Source organism: Schistocerca nitens, chromosome 8 (assembly GCF_023898315.1).
Source record: "Schistocerca nitens isolate TAMUIC-IGC-003100 chromosome 8, iqSchNite1.1, whole genome shotgun sequence".
Classification (NCBI taxonomy): Eukaryota; Metazoa; Arthropoda; class Insecta; order Orthoptera; family Acrididae; genus Schistocerca; species Schistocerca nitens.
This window is the reverse complement of record NC_064621.1, coordinates 133,811,407-133,831,403: the sequence shown is the minus strand read 5'-3', so window position 1 is coordinate 133,831,403 and position 19,997 is coordinate 133,811,407. Positions and strand designations below refer to the sequence as shown.

At 46.7% G+C, this 19,997-nt stretch overlaps 1 protein-coding gene across 4 annotated transcripts in view; it reads left to right on the top strand.

The window, feature by feature from the left end:
- Positions 1-19,997, top strand: part of LOC126198890 (semaphorin-2A-like) — a 1,278,287-nt gene that overhangs the window by 1,085,097 nt on the left and 173,193 nt on the right. For all 4 annotated transcript variants that reach the window (XM_049935505.1, XM_049935503.1, XM_049935504.1 and 1 more), the window contains one exon: positions 12,602-12,832. In XM_049935505.1, the coding sequence (XP_049791462.1) occupies positions 12,602-12,832 (231 nt within the window). The remainder of the gene's footprint in view (positions 1-12,601; positions 12,833-19,997) is intronic.

Below are 19,997 nucleotides of genomic sequence, written 5' to 3'. Positions count from 1 at the left end.
ATGGAACACATCGGAATCCCGCGCGTGACGATATCTTTTGTGTTTCGTTCGATCCATGGGGCGGTCACGAAGATTACGATTAACGGCTGTCGGTCCGCCTCCGTCTGTGTGAACAAGTCCGTGAGACAGGGCTGTTCTATTACTGCCATGTTATTCGCCACTGCCCTCGAACCCGCTCTTCACGAACTGCGGCGACGCTTGGAAGGTCTTAACCTCCGCTCCGTGACCTTGCGATGTGGCGCTTATGCCAATGATGTGACGCTCTTAGCACGGACTGGTGACGAATTACGTACGGCAACAGTATCGGGCGGTGCTGGTAGTGTGATCAACCTACGGAAATCACGCTACGTGTAGGTCGGACGAGGCATACTTACAGAACTGGCTGTACACCTGACAAAAATCCCAATGCTCAAATTTTTAGGGATATCGTGCCATCGACAAATACAACGTACGGCGGCCTTTCTGTATCGTAAGGTCTTACAACCACTCATCACACAGACTCGCCTCAACAAATTTAGATCGTTGGACATTCTGCAACGAACTCAGTACGCCAATGTGTACATGGCTTCTCGATTTAACCATAAATAAATAAATGTCGTGTGACTAGGGCCGTCCGTCGCTTAGACCATTCGCCGGGTGCAAGTCTTTCGATCTGACGCCACTTCGGCGAATTGCGCGTCGATGGGGATGAAATTATGATGATTAGGACAACACAACACCCAGTCCCTGAGCGGAGAAAATCTCCGAGCCGGCCGGGAATCGAACCGGGACCCTGAGGATTGACATTCTCTCGCGCTGACCACTCAGCTACCGGGGGCGGACGGTTTAACCATTACGCCCACGTGTTATAGATGACAGACACGATGGCTGCCCGGATGTAGGCATTGTTCGCACACGTGGTGAACGGCGGCGCAGTTTTTAAGATCCGTTTTTGTTACTTTATCCTCCCACAAAGGAGGTGTTGGACTCAGTTACGTAAAGCACAGAGCACCGGCGCTGTACCTTCGCTCAATGCGGAGACTCTGGCATTCTTCCTAGCATCATGACAGCTAAGGTGGTCCCACACACACTGTGTCCACCGTTACGTGTTGGACATTTGTCGTCCCCAGTATCTCATATTAGGACGTTTCTCCTGGAACACAGCTATATGTTGGGAGCTATACCGGAGACACGGAATCCGACGGCAAAGATTGATTATAATGTTCTTCAACGCTGAAATCCGGCAAAAGACATTGTACGACACCCCATGGTCGACTGGTCCCGGGTTTGGCGAGCCATCCACGCGCCCTCACTGTACACGTTCGTGCGGTCGACGTCTTACGTGGTCACTAACAAGAAATGTCCGACCTAACTGACGATCCCATGTGTTCGCGTTACACGATGATAGATACGGACGAACACAGACTAAATGGTGGCTCCGCACGCGAGTGCTGGAAACTGATCCGCCAAATGCTGGCTGTCCTCCTACGCCACCCCTTTGCTTCGACTGTGCTCCTGGACCTCTTTCATCCCGACGCCGTCTATTTCCCGGTGACCCGGATGAATTTGGTCAATTGGGTAAAAGAAATGACGATACACTACATGTACTGCGACGGCGAAAAGGATCTCTTCGATTTGTGGCATTACTTGATGGACGAGTTCATGGTCTTACGGAACATAACGCAATATCGGAACCTTTCTGCTATTTGGGGTCGGCATTCATGGACCCATCGCCCAGCTGGGGTGTGCTGGGTGTGAGAAGAAGTCGAACTGCAGACGTGCTGTTTCCACGGTCCCCATACGGCAACAGAATCTCTGACCGTGGGCAGCGACTTCGGGCACTCAGACGGCTGACGACTGTTGATGTCCGTTGAAATGACGATCGCCTCTTACCATTCGCCCGCTTCGACAAGGTGATCCCAGCAGGCAAGATGGCTCTTTTCGGTTCAAATTGTAGTCATAATTTTTGGCATGTGGCTCCCTTGTATTTTTTGATTTTTTTAAAAAAATTTGACAGCCCACTTCGGTGGTAGGAGGAGGGAAACATCATGGCCAAGCCTCTGAATTCGACCCCTACCCGCCTTGCCTCCTCCGCCCTGCCGCTGACTGTACTCCTCAATTTCAAATAAACAAAAAAATAAAAAAATGAAAAAATTTAAAAGATGAACTTGGTAGGTTGCGGCCCTCGTGGAGTATCGACGCCAGATGTGGCGCGTACTAGAAATGTTTCTTTGTGTTGTTTCTTCAACGAAAAGAAATGTGAAAAAATTCTGTAGAGACTTGCGTTTATTGACACGCAAGTCGTCGAAGTGGAAAAAAAGGGGTAGCGTCTTAAAAAAGAAAATGGTAATGTAACCGCTCGCGATAAGCGGAGGGGAAAACGAAAGGTCAGCAGAGCACTTTCCTGTAAAACGTAAAGGTCTCGAGTTCGAGTTTCAGTACAGCACACAGTTTTAATCTTCTCTGCTGGTTTACAAAACTCGTTTACACAATCACTCATCATCCATCTGCACCATCCGCAGATTACAACGGTCTTACAGTTGCGTACCGCGCCAGAATAATGACAGTTATATTTAACAAACTCTAAAATATGCCACAGTTCATCTGATATAAATGCAAATTCTACCGTGATCAGCGAATCTACAGCCGGCACGCAACCGCTCATATCCGCCGTCCCTTCCCGACTGCCACTTCGTTACCTTGACACATGTTAGGAAAGTGCTTCCTTTCGTTTTGAGCCACTCAGAACCCTCCGTTTTGTTGCCTATACGTATGTTGCCTTCTGTGGTCGACCAATGGCCGTCTTCTTACGTGGGTGACGTAATGCCACGTCACCAGGGACATTACGCAGGACGTTCATTGTCCCCCAGTTTACCTACCGCTGTCTCTCACAATTTAGTGGCTACATATTGACCAACTTTGCCTAATCTTAGATACCCCCTGTTAATAAAATCATTATACCAAGCACACAACGCTATAAAATGTGTTCATATACTTCTTTATTTAGCCTTTTCTTAACTGTAATAAAGGAACCACCTCCTAACAATGAGAAGCACACCCATATCCTACTTCCTCCGTACTTCACAGTTGGCACTACACGTGATGGCAGATAACGCTGTCCAGGCGTTCGACAAAATCCATTGGATTGTCACAGGGATAACGTGATTTTTTACTCCAAATCCAGAAGCCTCGCTCGTTCCACCGCCTCCAGCGTCGCTTAACACGGAGCACAGAAATGTGTGGCTTATGACAAGGGGCTCCACCGTAGTACCCCATTATTTTTAACTCTCTACGCACAATAATCCTGCTAGTTGAAGTGCTGGCAGCACTTTGGAACTGACGAATGGTTCCTTCCGCAAATTTCCTGCGACTTTTACAACCACCCTCCGCAATTCTCGATGATCCTCATTCGCCAGGGCTTGAGGTTTGCCTGCTCTTGGGATTTCTGGTTTTATTTCTACTTGTCTCCACTTCACAATCACATCACCCACAATCGACATGGGCTGAAATGTCCCTGATGGATTTCTTGCTCATGTGACATTGAATGACTAGTCTACGTAAGAAGTGACAGAATTCTCCAAATCGACTCATTCTGCCCGCAGGAGAGCTTCTGTGAAATTTGGAAGGTAGGAGACGAGGTACTGGCAGAAGTAAAGCTGTGAGGACGGTGCGTGAGTCGTGCTTGGGTAGCTCAGATGGTAGAGAACTTGCCCGCGAAAGGCAAAGGTCCCGAGTTCGAGTCTCGGACCGGCACACAGTTTTAATCTGCCAGGATGTTTCATATCAGCGCACACTCCGCTGCAGAGTGAAAATCTCATTCTGTGTACAATACTTCTCGCCTACTTTTATGCATCTAGTAATGAGTTCCGCATTACAAAGGCACATAGAGCTGTCCAGATTCTTTTGATCAAATAGTATATGTGTTGACATGATACGTATCAGAGAAAACTACTTCGACTAATGCTGTATCGCATTTGATGCTGTTATAGAGCGGTGTTGGCGGTGGGGGAACTCAAAACTCCAGGGTGAGTTAAAAAGTAAATTAGATTTTTGATAATTTTGGTTCATTGGGATACTGATATTGCAGTTAACGTCATTGCTCCACAGCGCTAACAAGTTTTCTAAATTCTTCCTCGAAGAAACCTGACGTTACTCACATCCACGCTCGCACCACCTCTGCTACATCAGAATCCCTCCAGACCACTGTTACCGTCAGCTTTTCTGCAGAACTTTGACTTCTATTTCCGTACACGAAGACGGGTGTTCCCGCATTGTGTTGTGCCACTTACTCAGTGGTCCGAAGTGACGGATCCATGTCTCTCAACGGTTGGTATGCGACCGAGAAAGTCATCGTCTTCTTCTTCAGAACGCCTTAAATGTGATTTCTTTATTTCCAAACAGTTCTTTTTGTGGCTGTTACTTGATACGATATCCAATGAACACTAACTTTGTGGTACTTGAGAGATTCAGGAACGATTAAAATACTGAACTGTCGCTAACGCTTATCTCATACCCAAATCATCAATCCTGCCGCAGCATTGTCCACTCAGCTGCCTTGACATTCCTGTTTGTTTGCGAATTGAATGAGCTTCCCGAACGTTCTTAATCGCAGACAGATACACATCCAAAACTTCTTCGGAGATTAAAATTGTGTACCGAACTGGAGCTAGAACCTGGGACATTTGACTTTCGCGGGCAAATACTCTGCTGACTGAACTACCTAAGCATGAGTCACGACCGACCTCTTTTGGAAACAATCACATACACTGGCTAAGTCGTGTGCCATCAGTATTCTTTCTTACAGGAGTGCTAGTCCCGCGAAGTGTGCTGGAGAACTTCTCTGCATTTGGAAGATGGGAGATGAGATACTGGAGGAAGTAGAGGTGTGAGGCCGGATCACCAGTCGTGCTTGCATAGCTCAGTTGACAGAGCAATTGCCCACGAAAGGAACACGTCCCATTTTCGAGTCCCAGTCTGGCACACAATTTTAATTTGCCAGGAAATTCCATATCAGCGCACTTTTTGTGCAGAGTGAAATTTCGTTCCAGATAAATGTCCGCTTTTAAAACTATTAATCCACTCGCTACTTTTTCGTTCAGCAAAACAGCGATCATCGTACTGCAACTTTAAATAATGTCAACTGTCTCGTCAGAGTGCAGTCACTGATCTCATTTTCTCCTCGGTGCATTGGGAGAACGGGACACTCATAATAAAGTGGTCAGAAATCGCCACAAATTGAACTATTAACAGACCTTACACAGCCAACTGATAAGAACAAGAATGAGGTTAAAGGCATGCCATTGTTGCATCAGTGCTGTCAGATGTTTTTACTTACTGATTTGCCGTCGTTTAATTCATTTCCTACAGTCCGACGAGCACTAGTTACTATTCTTCTGATCCGCACTATTTTGAATCAGTCTACCAACCGTCGCATCATTCATACTGAAGCATCATTTGGATTCATAAGTGGTGTTTATTACAGTGTCACTTCTTCTATGGCGTGAAAACTTTTCCGTTTCATGTCGATCTTCACTCTAACGAGGAGAAAAGTCACAAGGATTCACATCCGGAGCGTAGGACGGGTTTAAACCGATACCATTTTGTTTTTGGCCCACATCTGCCTCATATTTAATGCCCTGTTGGTGGGAGAGTTGTGATGTGTTGAGGAGTCAATAATTTTATCCTCACGAAGCTGGGGGCAATTTTTGAGTCGTGTTCCACGTAATTGGTTTTGAACTTCATGGTAGTATCAGTTAGTTATGGTGCGGTAGTGAATAAATTCGTATTGGACTATTCCTTCTGTGTGGAGAAAACAAAGTGAATATTGTGAAATGTAAACTTTCAGAGCCCGAAATGTCACATTTAATAAAATGTTCCGGGCTTTTATGCCGTGGTCGAATGGATTTCACCTCAAAACCGACGTTTCGTTCCCATCTGTGGAGGACATTTCCAAAGGGGATCGAAGCTTTCTTGAATATCCGACATTTTGTTAATTGTAACTTACACTCCTGGAAATTGAAATAAGAACACCGTGAATTCATTGTCACAGGAAGGGGAAACTTTTTTGACACATTCCTGGGGTCAGATACATCACATGATCACACTGACAGAACCACAGGCACATAGACACAGGCAACAGAGCATGCACAATGTCGGCACTAGTACAGTGTATATCCACCTTTCGCAGCAATGCAGGCTGCTATTCTCCCATGGAGACGGTCGTAGAGATGCTGGATGTAGTCCTGTGGAACGGCTTGCCATGCCATTTCCACCTGGCGCCTCAGCTGGACCAGCGTTCGTGCTGGACGTGCAGACCGCGTGAGACGACGCTTCATCCAGTCCCAAACATGCTCAATGGGGGACAGATCCGGAGATCTTGCTGGCCAGGGTAGTTGACTTACACCTTCTAGAGCACGTTGGGTGGCACGGGATACATGCGGACGTGCATTGTCCTGTTGAAACAGCAAGTTCCCTTGCCGGTCTAGGAATGGTAGAACGATGGGTTCGATGACGGTTTGGATGTACCGTGCACTATTCAGTGTCCCCTCGACGATCACCAGTGGTGTACGGCCAGTGTAGGAGATCGCTCCCCACACCATGATGCCGGGTGTTGGCCCTGTGTGCCTCGGTCGTATGCAGTCCTGATTGTGGCGCTCACCTGCACGGCGCCAAACACGCATACGACCATCATTGGCACCAAGGCAGAAGCGACTCTCATCGCTGAAGACGACACGTCTCCATTCGTCCCTCCATTCACGCCTGTCGCGACACCACTGGAGGCGGGCTGCACGATGTTGGGGCGTGAGCGGAAGACGGCCTAACGGTGTGCGGGACCGTAGCCCAGCTTCATGGAGACGGTTGCGAATGGTCCTCGCCGATACCCCAGGAGCAACAGTGTCCCTAATTTGCTGGGAAGTGGCGGTGCGGTCCCCTACGGCACTGCGTAGGATCCTACGGTCTTGGCGTGCATCCGTGCGTCGCTGCGGTCCGGTCCCAGGTCGACGGGCACGTGCACCTTCCGCCGACCACTGGCGACAACATCGATGTACTGTGGAGACCTCACGCCCCACGTGTTGAGCAATTCGGCGGTACGTCCACCCGGCCTCCCGCATGCCCACTATACGCCCTCGCTCAAAGTCCGTCAACTGCACATACGGTTCACGTCCACGCTGTCGCGGCATGCTACCAGTGTTAAAGACTGCGATGGAGCTCCGTATGCCACGGCAAACTGGCTGACACTGACGGCGGCGGTGCACAAATGCTGCGCAGCTAGCGCCATTCGACGACCAACACCGCGGTTCCTGGTGTGTCCGCTGTGCCGTGCGTGTGATCATTGCTTGTACAGCCCTCTCGCAGTGTCCGGAGCAAGTATGGTGGGTCTGACACACCGGTGTCAATGTGTTCTTTTTTCCATTTCCAGGAGCGTACATTGCTTTCACATAGGATTTTGTCTGTTGTGCTTTCTTCGGCTGTGGTGGTAAAGCCAGTGGTTCGAATGCTCATTTATTTCTGTGCACACCCATAGCACGACATAACGTCACACGTAATGACAAAGTGGTTCTCCATAGAAACGGCGAGAAAATGAATGCATGGAAAACAGTAACTAGTTGTGAAATACCTTTCATGGAGTTATGTGTGGGGAAAAATATTGTAAAGGAAGATAAAGATGAGAATATGCAGGGTATTTCACATTTATCCTTACAGGCTTCTAGAAGTTGTAGAGGGGACTTAGTAGACAAAGTTTTGATAAGAAACCCTCCTTCGGAAATTAACCATTTTGATGCAAAATAACTTTGAATATCGGATCACTTTCAAATTGCCCGCTTCATGGCACACACACAGGGGGAACAATGAGCTCTGAGCGGTGTGCTCTACAGGAGTCCACGGTACGTACAGTGTTCCAGTACTCGTCGTCGTCTTCTCTTCTGCATGGAGGAGGACTTCCTCTTGAAGAGACGAGAGAGCGGCGAACCCGTGGAGCAGTTTCTTGCACTCGTTATTTAGTCGCACGAAAATGGTATGTGGCGTCATAATTACAGCAGGGACCGATGACATCGTCCTCTACTAAGTATTTGTGCGTACCATGATCCGCTAATGCTTATTTTGTACCAAAATGGTACATGGTTCCTTATTAAAACTTTATCTACTAAGTCCCCTCTACAATACCAAGAAGCTCGTACTCGAAATTGTGAAACATCCTGTATAAAACAAATAACTGAGGACCCTGTGTCTAAGCGCTAACATGAAATGAGGAGAATATACACTGATTTAAACAACTCTGTACTGAGTCGAGTCTTGGGGGTGAACCTCCAGTCCGTCGTAGCTCCTTCTCGATCGCCACGTGCTCGTTGTGTTACCGGTTCTATAGGTACAGGTGGAGCAGTGTTTAATGTGGCTGGCTGCACGCCAGCAAAACTGTCCCCCGCCACTACAGTCTGTCGGTAACAAAGTTGTTCCAACCCGCAGTACAGCACAGGAGAGGACATGGCCTCCCTTAGCACAGTCTGGTCTTCACCTTCCTCTCGTACTGGCAGGTGTGATTCAAACTTGGCCTCTCACTTAACCACAGTGACTATGATCCAGCTGCAAATAGAAATTAATGGCAGTTAGGTGTATTTTAAGCAACCTAAATAAGAGTCATAGACATATAACAGATGTATGGAATGAAACGTGCAGATACAGAGGCGAGTGTTTCACTTGATTATATAGCTCTAATACGAACCGAAAAGTGAACTCAGTCTGTTCAACTTGTACAGATTTCCCGGACCAGCAGTCATAGTAATGTCAATAGGAGAAAATCGCACACAGTTCATGCTGACATATACGAGAAATGCAGGCGAGTGACCAAGAGATTCTGTCAAATGATGTAAAGGTAGCAGTAGAGTCTGTAGCGTTACCTGGCCGGCAACATGGACGATTCCCAACTGCGGTCGGACTACAAGTAATTATCGTCATGTTTGTTTATCAAGTTGTCAAGTTGAACGCACGACAGGATGCTTAAATGATATGATCATTGAAATCCGGCAGCTTCTGATTCATCAGCACTCAGGTACACTACTACAGAATGGCGCCTAAACTGATGTATGGTTTGGGGGCAGGTTGGACCTATTGCAGAAACGTGTGTCAACTTCTTCACGAAAGTCTTAAAAGCGAGCAAGAAAGTGCCACTAGTAGTGGTGTGTGCTATTAGAAATCTTGGCTCCCAAAGAACACAGTCGACAGACAGATGTGGTGGTACTTTTCAAGGATAACTTAACTGTGTCTTTTGAACAGTTCTGGGAGGCAACTCTGGGATGTTAAGGTGTCAGGCATTGGAGGTTCCTTGTGTGTGTGTGTGTGTGTGTGTTTCGCAAGTGTAGCCCTGTGTGTGGCAGCATTCAGCTTCCTATTTGTTGTGTTCACCATCTGCACTTAATGTCAAACGTAAAAATATAGGAGGAAGGGAACGCTCCTACAAGTAGTTGCTATTACTGAGGGTGCTTGCTTGCATGCAGTAGCTACACAGATTCGTCACATAGTCAATTGGTTTAGGCTACAGGTATGACAAAAACAGATGACATCACAGATTTGCAAACAATTTACGATAATTTATTGATGCATTTTATAACAGTTAATTGAAATATGAAGATTATGCATCACAATATAATTCGAAGTTCACTTACAGTGAGAAATCTTTAAAAACTACTATAGTCCTAAATATAATGAACAATGACTAACTTCACTTGTATAATGTTCGGTTTTTCTTTTCTTGGCGGCAGCTGTAAAGGAGTTCTGAGATACACACTGAAGCGCCGTCCTAATATTACCTGATGATTGTCCGGCTATTGTCTTGAGGTACTACATGCTGAGTGGAGTCGTGTGTCTGCTTATATTCACGTTTGGCAGTTTGGCAGATAGCTGTCGACTTGGTGTGACGTAAGGCGGATATGTAACATACACCTGCTCATGTGCCCTTTCTCTGCAGTCTAATATTTACTTTGTTGAAACTTCCTGGCAGATTAAAATTGTGTGCCGGACCGAGACTCGAACCCGGGACCTTTGCCTTTCGCGGGCAAGTGCTCTACCTTCTGAGCTACCCAAGCACGACTCACGCCCCTTCCTCACAGCTTTACTTCTGTCAGTAGCTCGTCTCCTGCTTTCCAAACTGGATGGAGCGTGAGTCGAGCTTGGGTAGCTCAGATGGTAGAGCACTTGCCAGCGAAAGGCAAAGGTCCCGAGTTCGAGTCTCGTTCCGGCACACGGTTTTAATCTGCCAGGAAGTTTCATATCAGCGCACACTCCGCTGCAGAGTGAAGATCTCATTTACTTTGTTACTCCTCAGTTGTAGCTAGCTCGACGCTGTTCTGTGTAAACTGTGTTCCGTGTCTTCTGGGGGGCACAGCATTACCAGTGCTTGATTTTAATGGAAATTGTCATCCTAAAGATAATTAGTGATTTCTTCATTTAACTATATTCGACTCACAGAAATCGCGGAGAATATACCTTTACCTATGTTTCATCATTATCTATTTAATATCTCTCGTTTGCACTCGTATGAAAGGCGGAATTGGTATGAAAATTTTCCCCGCTCATTATCTGGTGAAGGTTTTTGGCATTAAGCGTGTAAGTAATTCTCAAGTTTTATCGCCTGTCCTTGGGGGTGTGACTCCATAGACAAACCGACCTGACACTTTACCGTGAATGACGGGTGATCATTAGAGACGAAACTGTATGTAGCATAGGCACGCGGAGGCAATAAATCAGTGAGTGACAGTGTTAGGTCTCGAATGACTCTAAGAAAGCTGCGCTGCACATCGATATGAAGAGGAATGTTTCGCACAACTGAATACAGTAATGTCGCATTATGAATGTAACTGTGCCAGAACATTAGCAAATTGTTTAACAAATTTAGCAATTACGGTATAATGTCAGACTCATCAGTTCCACTCTTCCATACACAAGAGAGAAATTCCAGTTATTTTTGAACTTCGCCTGTAGGTGTATCTGGATCATAAAAAATACGGTGAAAGAAACTTATGAACCATTGATTTCACAGGCACTGCGCCATTCTCAGCAACATGGTCGAGACACCTGTTATCATCTGCGCATTTGTCAAATACACTCCTGGAAATTGAAATAAGAACACCGTGAATTCATTGTCCCAGGAAGGGGAAACTTTATTGACACATTCCTGGGGTCAGATACATCACATGATCACACTGACAGAACCACAGGCACATAGACACAGGCAACAGAGCATGCACAATGTCGGCACTAGTACAGTGTATATCCACCTTTCGCAGCAATGCAGGCTGCTATTCTCCCATGGAGACGAGCGTAGAGATGCTGGATGTAGTCCTGTGGAACGACTTGCCATGCCATTTCCACCTGGCGCCTCAGTTGGACCAGCGTTCGTGCTGGACGTGCAGACCGCGTGAGACGACGCTTCAGCCAGTCCCAAACATGCTCAATGGGGGACAGATCCGGAGATCTTGCTGGCCAGGGTAATTGACTTACACCTTCTAGAGCACGTTGGGTGGCACGGGATACATGCGGACGTGCATTGTCCTGTTGGAACAGCAAGTTCCCTTGCCGGTCTAGGAATGGTAGAACGATGGGTTCGATGACGGTTTGGATGTACCGTGCACTATTCAGTGTCCCCTCGACGATCACCAGTGGTGTACGGCCAGTGTAGGAGATCGCTCCCCACACCATGATGCCGGGTGTTGGCCCTGTGTGCCTCGGTCGTATGCAGTCCTGATTGTGGCGCTCACCTGCACGGCGCCAAACACGCATACGACCATCATTGGCACCAAGGCAGAAGCGACTCTCATCGCTGAAGACGACACGTCTCCATTCGTCCCTCCATTCACGCCTGTCGCGACACCACTGGAGGCGGGCTGCACGATGTTGGGGCGTGAGCGGAAGACGGCCTAACGGTGTGCGGGACCGTAGCCCAGCTTCATGGAGACGGTTGCGAATGGTCCTCGCCGATACCCCAGGAGCAACAGTGTCCCTAATTTGCTGGGAAGTGGCGGTGCGGTCCCCTACGGCACTGCGTAGGATCCTACGGTCTTGGCGTGCATCCGTGCGTCGCTGCGGTCCGGTCCCAGGTCGACGGGCACGTGCACCTTCCGCCGACCACTGGCGACAACATCGATGTACTGTGGAGACCTCACGCCCCACGTGTTGAGCAATTCGGCGGTACGTCCACCCGGCCTCCCGCATGCCCACTATACGCCCTCGCTCAAAGTCCGTCAACTGCACATACGGTTCACGTCCACGCTGTCGCGGCATGCTACCAGTGTTAAAGACTGCGATGGAGCTCCGTATGCCACGGCAAACTGGCTGACACTGACGGCGGCGGTGCACAAATGCTGCGCAGCTAGCGCCATTCGACGGCCAACACCGCGGGTCCTGGTGTGTCCGCTGTGCCGTGCGTGTGATCATTGCTTGTACAGCCCTCTCGCAGTGTCCGGAGCAAGTATGGTGGGTCTGACACACCGGTGTCAATGTGTTCTTTTTTCCATTTCCAGGAGTGTATTATGTTTTGCTACTTAGGTATCAGCATTTGCTGCGGCTCATGACTGAGTTGGCGCATTAATCGTTTCTTAGCTATTCTTTTTCGTGTGTTTGCCTGCAGAGCCGAACTTCGTTGGCTCGTTCGACGTGGGCGAGCACGTGCTGTTCTTCTTCCGGGAGCCGGCCGTGGAGTACATCAACTGCGGCAAGAGCGTGTACTCGCGCGTGGCGCGCGTCTGCAAGCGCGACACCGGCGGCAAGAACATCCTCTCGCAGAACTGGGCCACCTTCCTCAAGGCGCGCCTCAACTGCTCCCTGCCCGGCGAGTTCCCCTTCTACTTCAACGAGATACGTGAGTAAAGCTTTTAGCGACTACTTTCAGCAGAAACTTCCTGTGCTCCTGGACAGCCACAGTCCACTCGGGCTGCTTTCATATGTGTGCTGGACTGAGTACGAGTCTCACGTTGCGGGTCGTATACTTCACAAATCAAGACGCCTGCTGTTATATCCGTGCTAACGGGCTTCCTTCGTTCCTCGTCGACTCGTTCTTTCTTACTGAATCGTGCAGCAGTGTAAGGCTAATCGTGACCTACTGTTAGTGTGGAGGATGAGTACATGATCTTGCTGCTGTAGAGTAGCACTGACAAGGAGAAAAGACCGATTGTTGATATCAGATGGCCGTTAACGAAGCTGTGTTTTGTGAGATCGTGGTGGATGTAGGACGATAATTAATTGATGCAAGGTACCCAACTGCAAATGTGTTCCATTAGCCCAGGAGCGATATGTGGGATACGTTTTATGCTACAGCTCACGTTTCAGACGAAAATCATACAAATTTCGTTCAGTGCAAATAGAATAGTTATATTCCTGTTTATTACACTTACACAACGAGAAAACATGTGCAGCGTTAAACTGACCACCAGCAATGTTATATCCGTTTGACAAAAAGCGCTCTATTTCTGTATCAATTTGGTCATAGTGACTTGCGTTTATGGACTAACAGCGAATTGTGTAGCTTATCTTCGTTTCTCTAATTTATTTTAATGACTTATCACCATTTAGAGATTGCACTTCATCAAGATGTTATGTTTTCTATTACTGTCGTTACAGACTCGGTATCGCCTCAAAAATGATTATTTGTAATGTAATTGTTGGACATTCTCTGAATAGATATTAAATATTAAAATAAATATACAACAGTGTTCGAAATAATAACTGTCATGCCTGGTGGTCGCTTCTGTCATCGCGCCAGGCCGTACAGTTTGCGACATTTCAACTTTCGATTGAGAATGGTTATAAAGCGAAATCGTGATTGTGTGAAATATTTGCAGTTTATTCGAGGAAATTTCTTTCAAAGCGGTTGCGGGAGCCGGCCGGTGTGGCCGAGGGGTACTAGGCGCTTCAATCTGGAACCGCGCGACCGCTACGGTCGCAGTTTCGAATCCTGCCTCGGGCATCGATGTGTATGATGTCCTTAGGTTAGTTAGGTTTAAGTAGTTCTAAGTTCTAGGGGATTGATGACCTCAGCTGTTAAGTCCCATAGTGCTCAGAACATATTTTTCGGTTGTGGGAATACCACGAGACCGCTGCTATACTTACCGCCTCGTGTATTCACTCTCCTTTCTGAGCCAATCGAGCCCACTGGTAGCCGAAAACGGACTCAGGTGACGAGTCAGCTGCGGCGGAGAATCATTAGAGGACATCACAGTGCGGGTATATGGATGTCATTTCAGATCTCTAATGAGTACTGGGTTTCTCTCCTGGGGGTAAACGCGGTCGGAGCGAGGAACCCGTAACCCACTCCACCTCCTAGTGCCGCTGCGTATAGAAGGGCTTCACTTAACGTGCACTCAGGTCGATAGTCAGGACAGGGGCCTTACCTTTTACCTTCCCTCCAGAGGGTAGGGCAAGCTGTTTGAGAGTGGTCCATTGCAGAGCGTTGTTTCTTTTCACTCAAATATCAGTGAGGTGACTGAGTGGCAGGGATCTATCCGGTATAAACGGGAGAGATGACCATACTCCCACAACCGAGAGAAACCTCGCAAAATCCTGGGTAGGTACGGGGGAAGGGTGTGTGTTTGAGGAGATGGTGCATGGGGAGGGGGTTGAAACTGATTTACTTATCACCGTCATTTCATTACTTTCATAGGAACTAAAGAACAATATATCTCACTTCACGATCGTCACAATACTATTCTTGGCACAAGCAGGACAATGTCATGAGTGGAAACTTCATTTTGAAGCTCGCGTACTGGACTTTCGTTAGCGTATTTTATCCGCGAGTGTGGATTTCGAGGCGAAATTTCATCTTCGGGCGTCAGCTTGTTATCGCAGATAGGCTTTTACGTCACAGTGCAGCTCATTCGACAGTCAACTGAATCCTTGACAATGAAGCTATACTTCGAAATGTGTATTGCGAATAGAATACGCTTTTGGAGAGACTGTTGACAGACTGTATTTTTAAGTTTTCCATTCAATACATTTCCTATTTTGGGAGTTGGCAAACCAAGCATCAGTACTTCAAATAAAACATTTGTTCATTTTTCGAATTTTTTCAGGGAAAACAAATCAATTTGTAACCAGTTTGTTTGAACGAACGAACTATTTCCATTTTGGATGTTACTGAGTATTTTTTACATCTGTTCATGATCTCCTTTATTTTTTAATACTTTTTAGACCAGTTTTTGTGTTCTGCCACGTTTTACCCCAGCTGCAGTGCTAACAAACCTTTAACCTCAACAATAACAGAAACAATTTTGACTTTCGCTTTCATATCAAAAGCTCGGACATTTAAAAGTAATGAAACCGAAACACATGGCGTATTTGATTGAATTTTCCAGTCCAAATTGATATGACGACGAATAATAGCGAATAAAAATGTTAATAATGGCTCACTTACCTTACTTAGATTTTGCAAATTGTCAGTATACACTAATCGTCATAAAAAGACCTGCACTCAGAAGGAACCGACCGACTGGCTGGGTATTTTACACATTGTGAGCTATGCCAACGATTACGTCTGCACGGTCGGCGCGCTTTCGAGAACCGTGGGTGGGACATTACGTCGTGCCCATCCGGTAGTCAACCGGGTGTTTCGGTCATTGCGACAGCGGGTAGCGTCACCAGAGCATCACCTGCACGACCACTAAGCCCAGACTACACGCTAGACAGCGGATTGCCCAGTTAGATGAGTTCGAGACCTGCGGGGGCTGTGTGGTCCTGCGAAGGAGGGAGGACCGACGGATTGTCGCGTGCAGATTCAACGGCAACCATAGGACAAGGACTGCCTGTAAATGTGGCAGGTGGCTGCTTGACACAGGGCTCGCCGCACGCCAGCCGCTACGAACCATGCCACTCACTCCTCCACAGCATAGCACCGATCCTGCTGGAGTCGACAACGACTGCAGACTGGCAGCAGGTCAACTTTAGTGACAAGTCATACTTCCGTCTGTGCAGGTCTGCGTCTGACGGCGCAGTGGAGAGCGCCTCGTGAAGCGGTTTCTGGTCTTTCATCACACGTCCCGGCAGCCTGATGTGATGGTGTGGAGAGCGATATGTTTCCCGTTCACGGCTATTGTTTCTAACGGTTTCCGTGACAGTCGCACGGTACGTGGAATGGCTCTGCCAATCGCAAACACCCAAGCTCATGTCCTATTGAAGCAGGGCAGCGCTCGTTCTCATACCGCTGCCACCTCCTGAGCGTGCCTCGCAGCTGTGGACACACTTCCGTGGTCAGTCGCATCGCCCGAGCTCTCCCCGATCGAGAATGCCGGAGGGGGGGGGGGAGGGGGTGTCATGGGGCGTGCCATCAGCACTCCACCTCCACCAACTGCTCTGCGGGAACTGCGCCCTGAGGTGCAAGCGGCGTGGGATGGAGTGTCACAGGAGAATATCGACACATGCTCATGCCGCGACGTCTGGGCGTTAGTACTCATAGCCATGAGCGCCTGGCATCACGTACGATTTGTGACCGTGTCATTTTGTATGTGTGGTACTATCTACATGCCCGCGAACAATGATCGCAAGTAGCATTGTTCTTCTGGGCGCAACTCTTTTTACGACGATCAGTGTATGACGTAGTATACTGTAAATGGATAGATAAAAGATCTATTCACCAAGCAGCGGCAGGAGAACACACATATAGAAGGTATTACAGTTTGCAAGCTTTCGGAGCTGGTGGCTCCTTTTTCTGGCCGAATCGTTGAAGAGGGGGGAAGAGGGGAAAAGGATTGGTGACGTTTAAGAAACAGGGTACAGTTCGGAAAAGTCACCCAGAACTCCGTGTCAGGGGAGACATAGCGGCAAGTGGTGAACGGAAAGAGCTGGCGAAGTTTAGGAAACAGGGTACAGTTTGGAAAAGTCACCCAAAACCCCGGGTCACGGGACACTTACCGACCCTTTCCCTTCGCCTCTCTTCCTTCCCCTTCATCCATTCCGCCAAAAGAACGAGCCACTGCACCAAAAGCTTGCAAACGGCAATGCCTTTTATATGTGTGTTCTCCTGCCGCCAGCTCATGAGTAGATTTTTTTATCTATTCAATTACATTGTTGTTGTTGTTGTTGTGGTCTTCAGTCCTGAGACTGGTTTGATGCAGCTCTCCATGCTACTCAATCCTGTGCAAGCTTCTTCTTCTCCCAGTACTTACTGCAACCTACGTCCTTCTGAATCTGCTTAGTGTATTCATCTCTTGGTCTCCCTCTATGATTTTTACCCTCCACACTGCCCTCCAAAGCTAAAATTTGTGATCCCTTGATGCCTCAGAACATGTCCTACCAACCGGTCCCTTCTTCTTGTCAAGTTGTGCCACAAACTCCTCTTCTCCCCAATCCTATTCAATACCTCCTCATTAGTTACGTGATCTACCCATCTAATCTTCAGCATTCTTCTATAGCACCACATTTCAAAAGTTTCTATTCTCTTCTTGTCCAAACTATTTATCGTCCATGTTTCACTTCCATACATGGCTACACTCCATACAAATACCTTCAGAAACGACTTCCTGACACATAGATCAATTGTTAAAATTTCTCTTCTTCAGAAACGCTTTCCTTGCCATTGCCAGTCTACATTTTATATCCTCTCTACTTCGACCATCATCAGTTATTTTGCTCCCCAAATAGCAAAACTCCTTTACTACTTTAAGTGTCTCATTTCCTAATCTAATTCCCTCAGCATCACCCGACTTAATTCGAAAACATTCAATTATCCTCGTTTTGCTTCTGTTGATGTTCATCTTATATCCTCCTTTCAAGACACTGTCCATTCCATTCAACTGCTCTTCCAAGTCCTTTGCTGTCTCTGACAGAATTACAATGTCATCGGCGAACATCAAAGTTTTTATTTCTTCTCCATGGATTTTAATACCTACTCCGAATTATTCTTTTGTTTCCTTTACTGCTTGCTCAATATACAGATTGAATAACATCGGGGAGAGGCTACAACCCTGTCTCACACCCTGCCCAACCGCTACTTCCCTTTCATGTCCCTCGACTCTTATAACTGCCATCTGGTTTCTGTACAAATTGTAAATAGCCTTTCGCTCCCTGTATTTTACCCCTGCCACCTTTAGAATTTGAAAGAGAGTATTCCAGTCAACATTGTCAAAAGCTTTCTCTAAGTCTACAAATGCTAGAAACGTAGGTTTGCCTTTCCTTAATCTTTCTTCTAAGATAAGTCGTAAGGTCAGTATTGCCTTACGTGTTCCAATATTTCTACAGAATCCAAACTGATCTTCCCCAAGTTTGGCTTCTACTAGTTTTTCCATTCGTCTGTAAAGAATTCGCGTTAGTATTTTGCAGGTGTGACTTATTAAACTGATTGTTCGGTAATTTTCAGATCTGTCAACACCTGCTTTCTTTGGGATTGGAATTATTATATTCTTCTTGATGTCTGAGGGTATTTCGCCTGTCTCATACATCTTGCTCACCAGATGGTAGAGTTTTGTCAGGACTGGCTCTCCCAAGGCCGTCAGTAGTTCTAATGGAATGTTGTCTAATCCCGGGGCCTTGTTTCGATTCAGGTCTTTGAGTGCTCTGTCAAACTCTTCACACAGTATCATATCTCCTATTTCGTCTTCATCTACATTCTCTTCCATTTCCATAATATTGTCCTCAAGTACATCGCCCTTGTATAGACCCTCTATATACTCGTTCCACCTTTCTGCTTTCCCTTCTTTGCTTAGAACTGGGTTTCCATGTGAGCTCTTGATATTCATACAAGTGATTCTCTTTTCTCCAAAGGTCTCTTTAATTTTTCTGTAGGCAGTATCTATCTTACCCCTAGTGAGATAAGCCTCTACATCCTTACATTTGTCCCCTAGCCATTCCTGCTTAGCCATTTTGCACTTCCTATCGATCTCATTTTTGAGACGTTTGTATTCCTTTTTGCCTGCTTCATTCACTGCATTTTTATATTTTCTCCTTTCATCAATTAAATTCAATATTTCTTCTGTTACCCACGGATTTCTACTAGCCCTAGTCCTTTTACCTACTTGATCCTCTGCTGCCTTCACTACTTCATCTCTCAGAGCTACCCATTCTTCTTCTACTGTATTTCTTTCCCCCATTTGTGACAATTGTTCCCTTATGCTCTCCCTGAAACTCTGTACAACCTCTGGTTTAATCAGTTTGTCCAGATCCCATCTCCTTAAATTCCCACCTTTTTGCAGTTTCTTCAGTTTTAATCTGCAGCTCATAACCAATAGATTGTGGTCAGAGTCCGCATCTGCCCCTGGAAATGTCTTACAATTTAAAACCTGGTTCCTAAATCTCTGTCTTACCATTATTTAATCTATCTGATACCTTCTAGTATTTCCAGGATTCTTCCATTTGTATAACCTTCTTTTATGATTCTTGAACCAAGTGTTAGCTATGATTAAGTTATGCTCTGTGCAAAATTCTACCAGACGGCTTCCTCTTTCATTTCTTCCCCCCAATCCATATTCACCTCTTATGTTTCCTTCTCTCCCTTTTCGTACTCTCGAATTCCAGTCACCATGACTATTAAATTTTCGTCTCCCTTCACTATCTGAACAATTTCTTTTATCTCATCATACATTTCATCAATTTCTTCATCATTTGCAGAGTTAATTACATTAAAATTTCCAAAATTGATTATATTAGTGTATGAAGTAAGCTTTTCGTAAGTTACATCGAACGCCGGGCGTTGTGACCGAGTGGTTCTAGGTACTTCAATCTGAAACCGGGCGACCGCTACGGTCGCAGGTCCGAATCCTGCCTCGGGCATGGATATGTGTGATGTCCTTAGGTTAGTTAGGTTTAAGTAGTTCTAAGTTCTAGGGGACTGATGACCTCAGATGTTAAGTCACATAGTGCTCAGAGCCATATGAACCATTTGAACATCGAACACCCCAGCGTTTATGCTTCCTCGGATATGCTATACGTGTGGAGGATAGCTAAATGATCAGAATACTTCCACGCCGTATCTTGTAATCCATAGCAACATGTCTCACATTTCATGTTTTGTTTGTAGAATATATAGAAAGTAAAATGTGAAG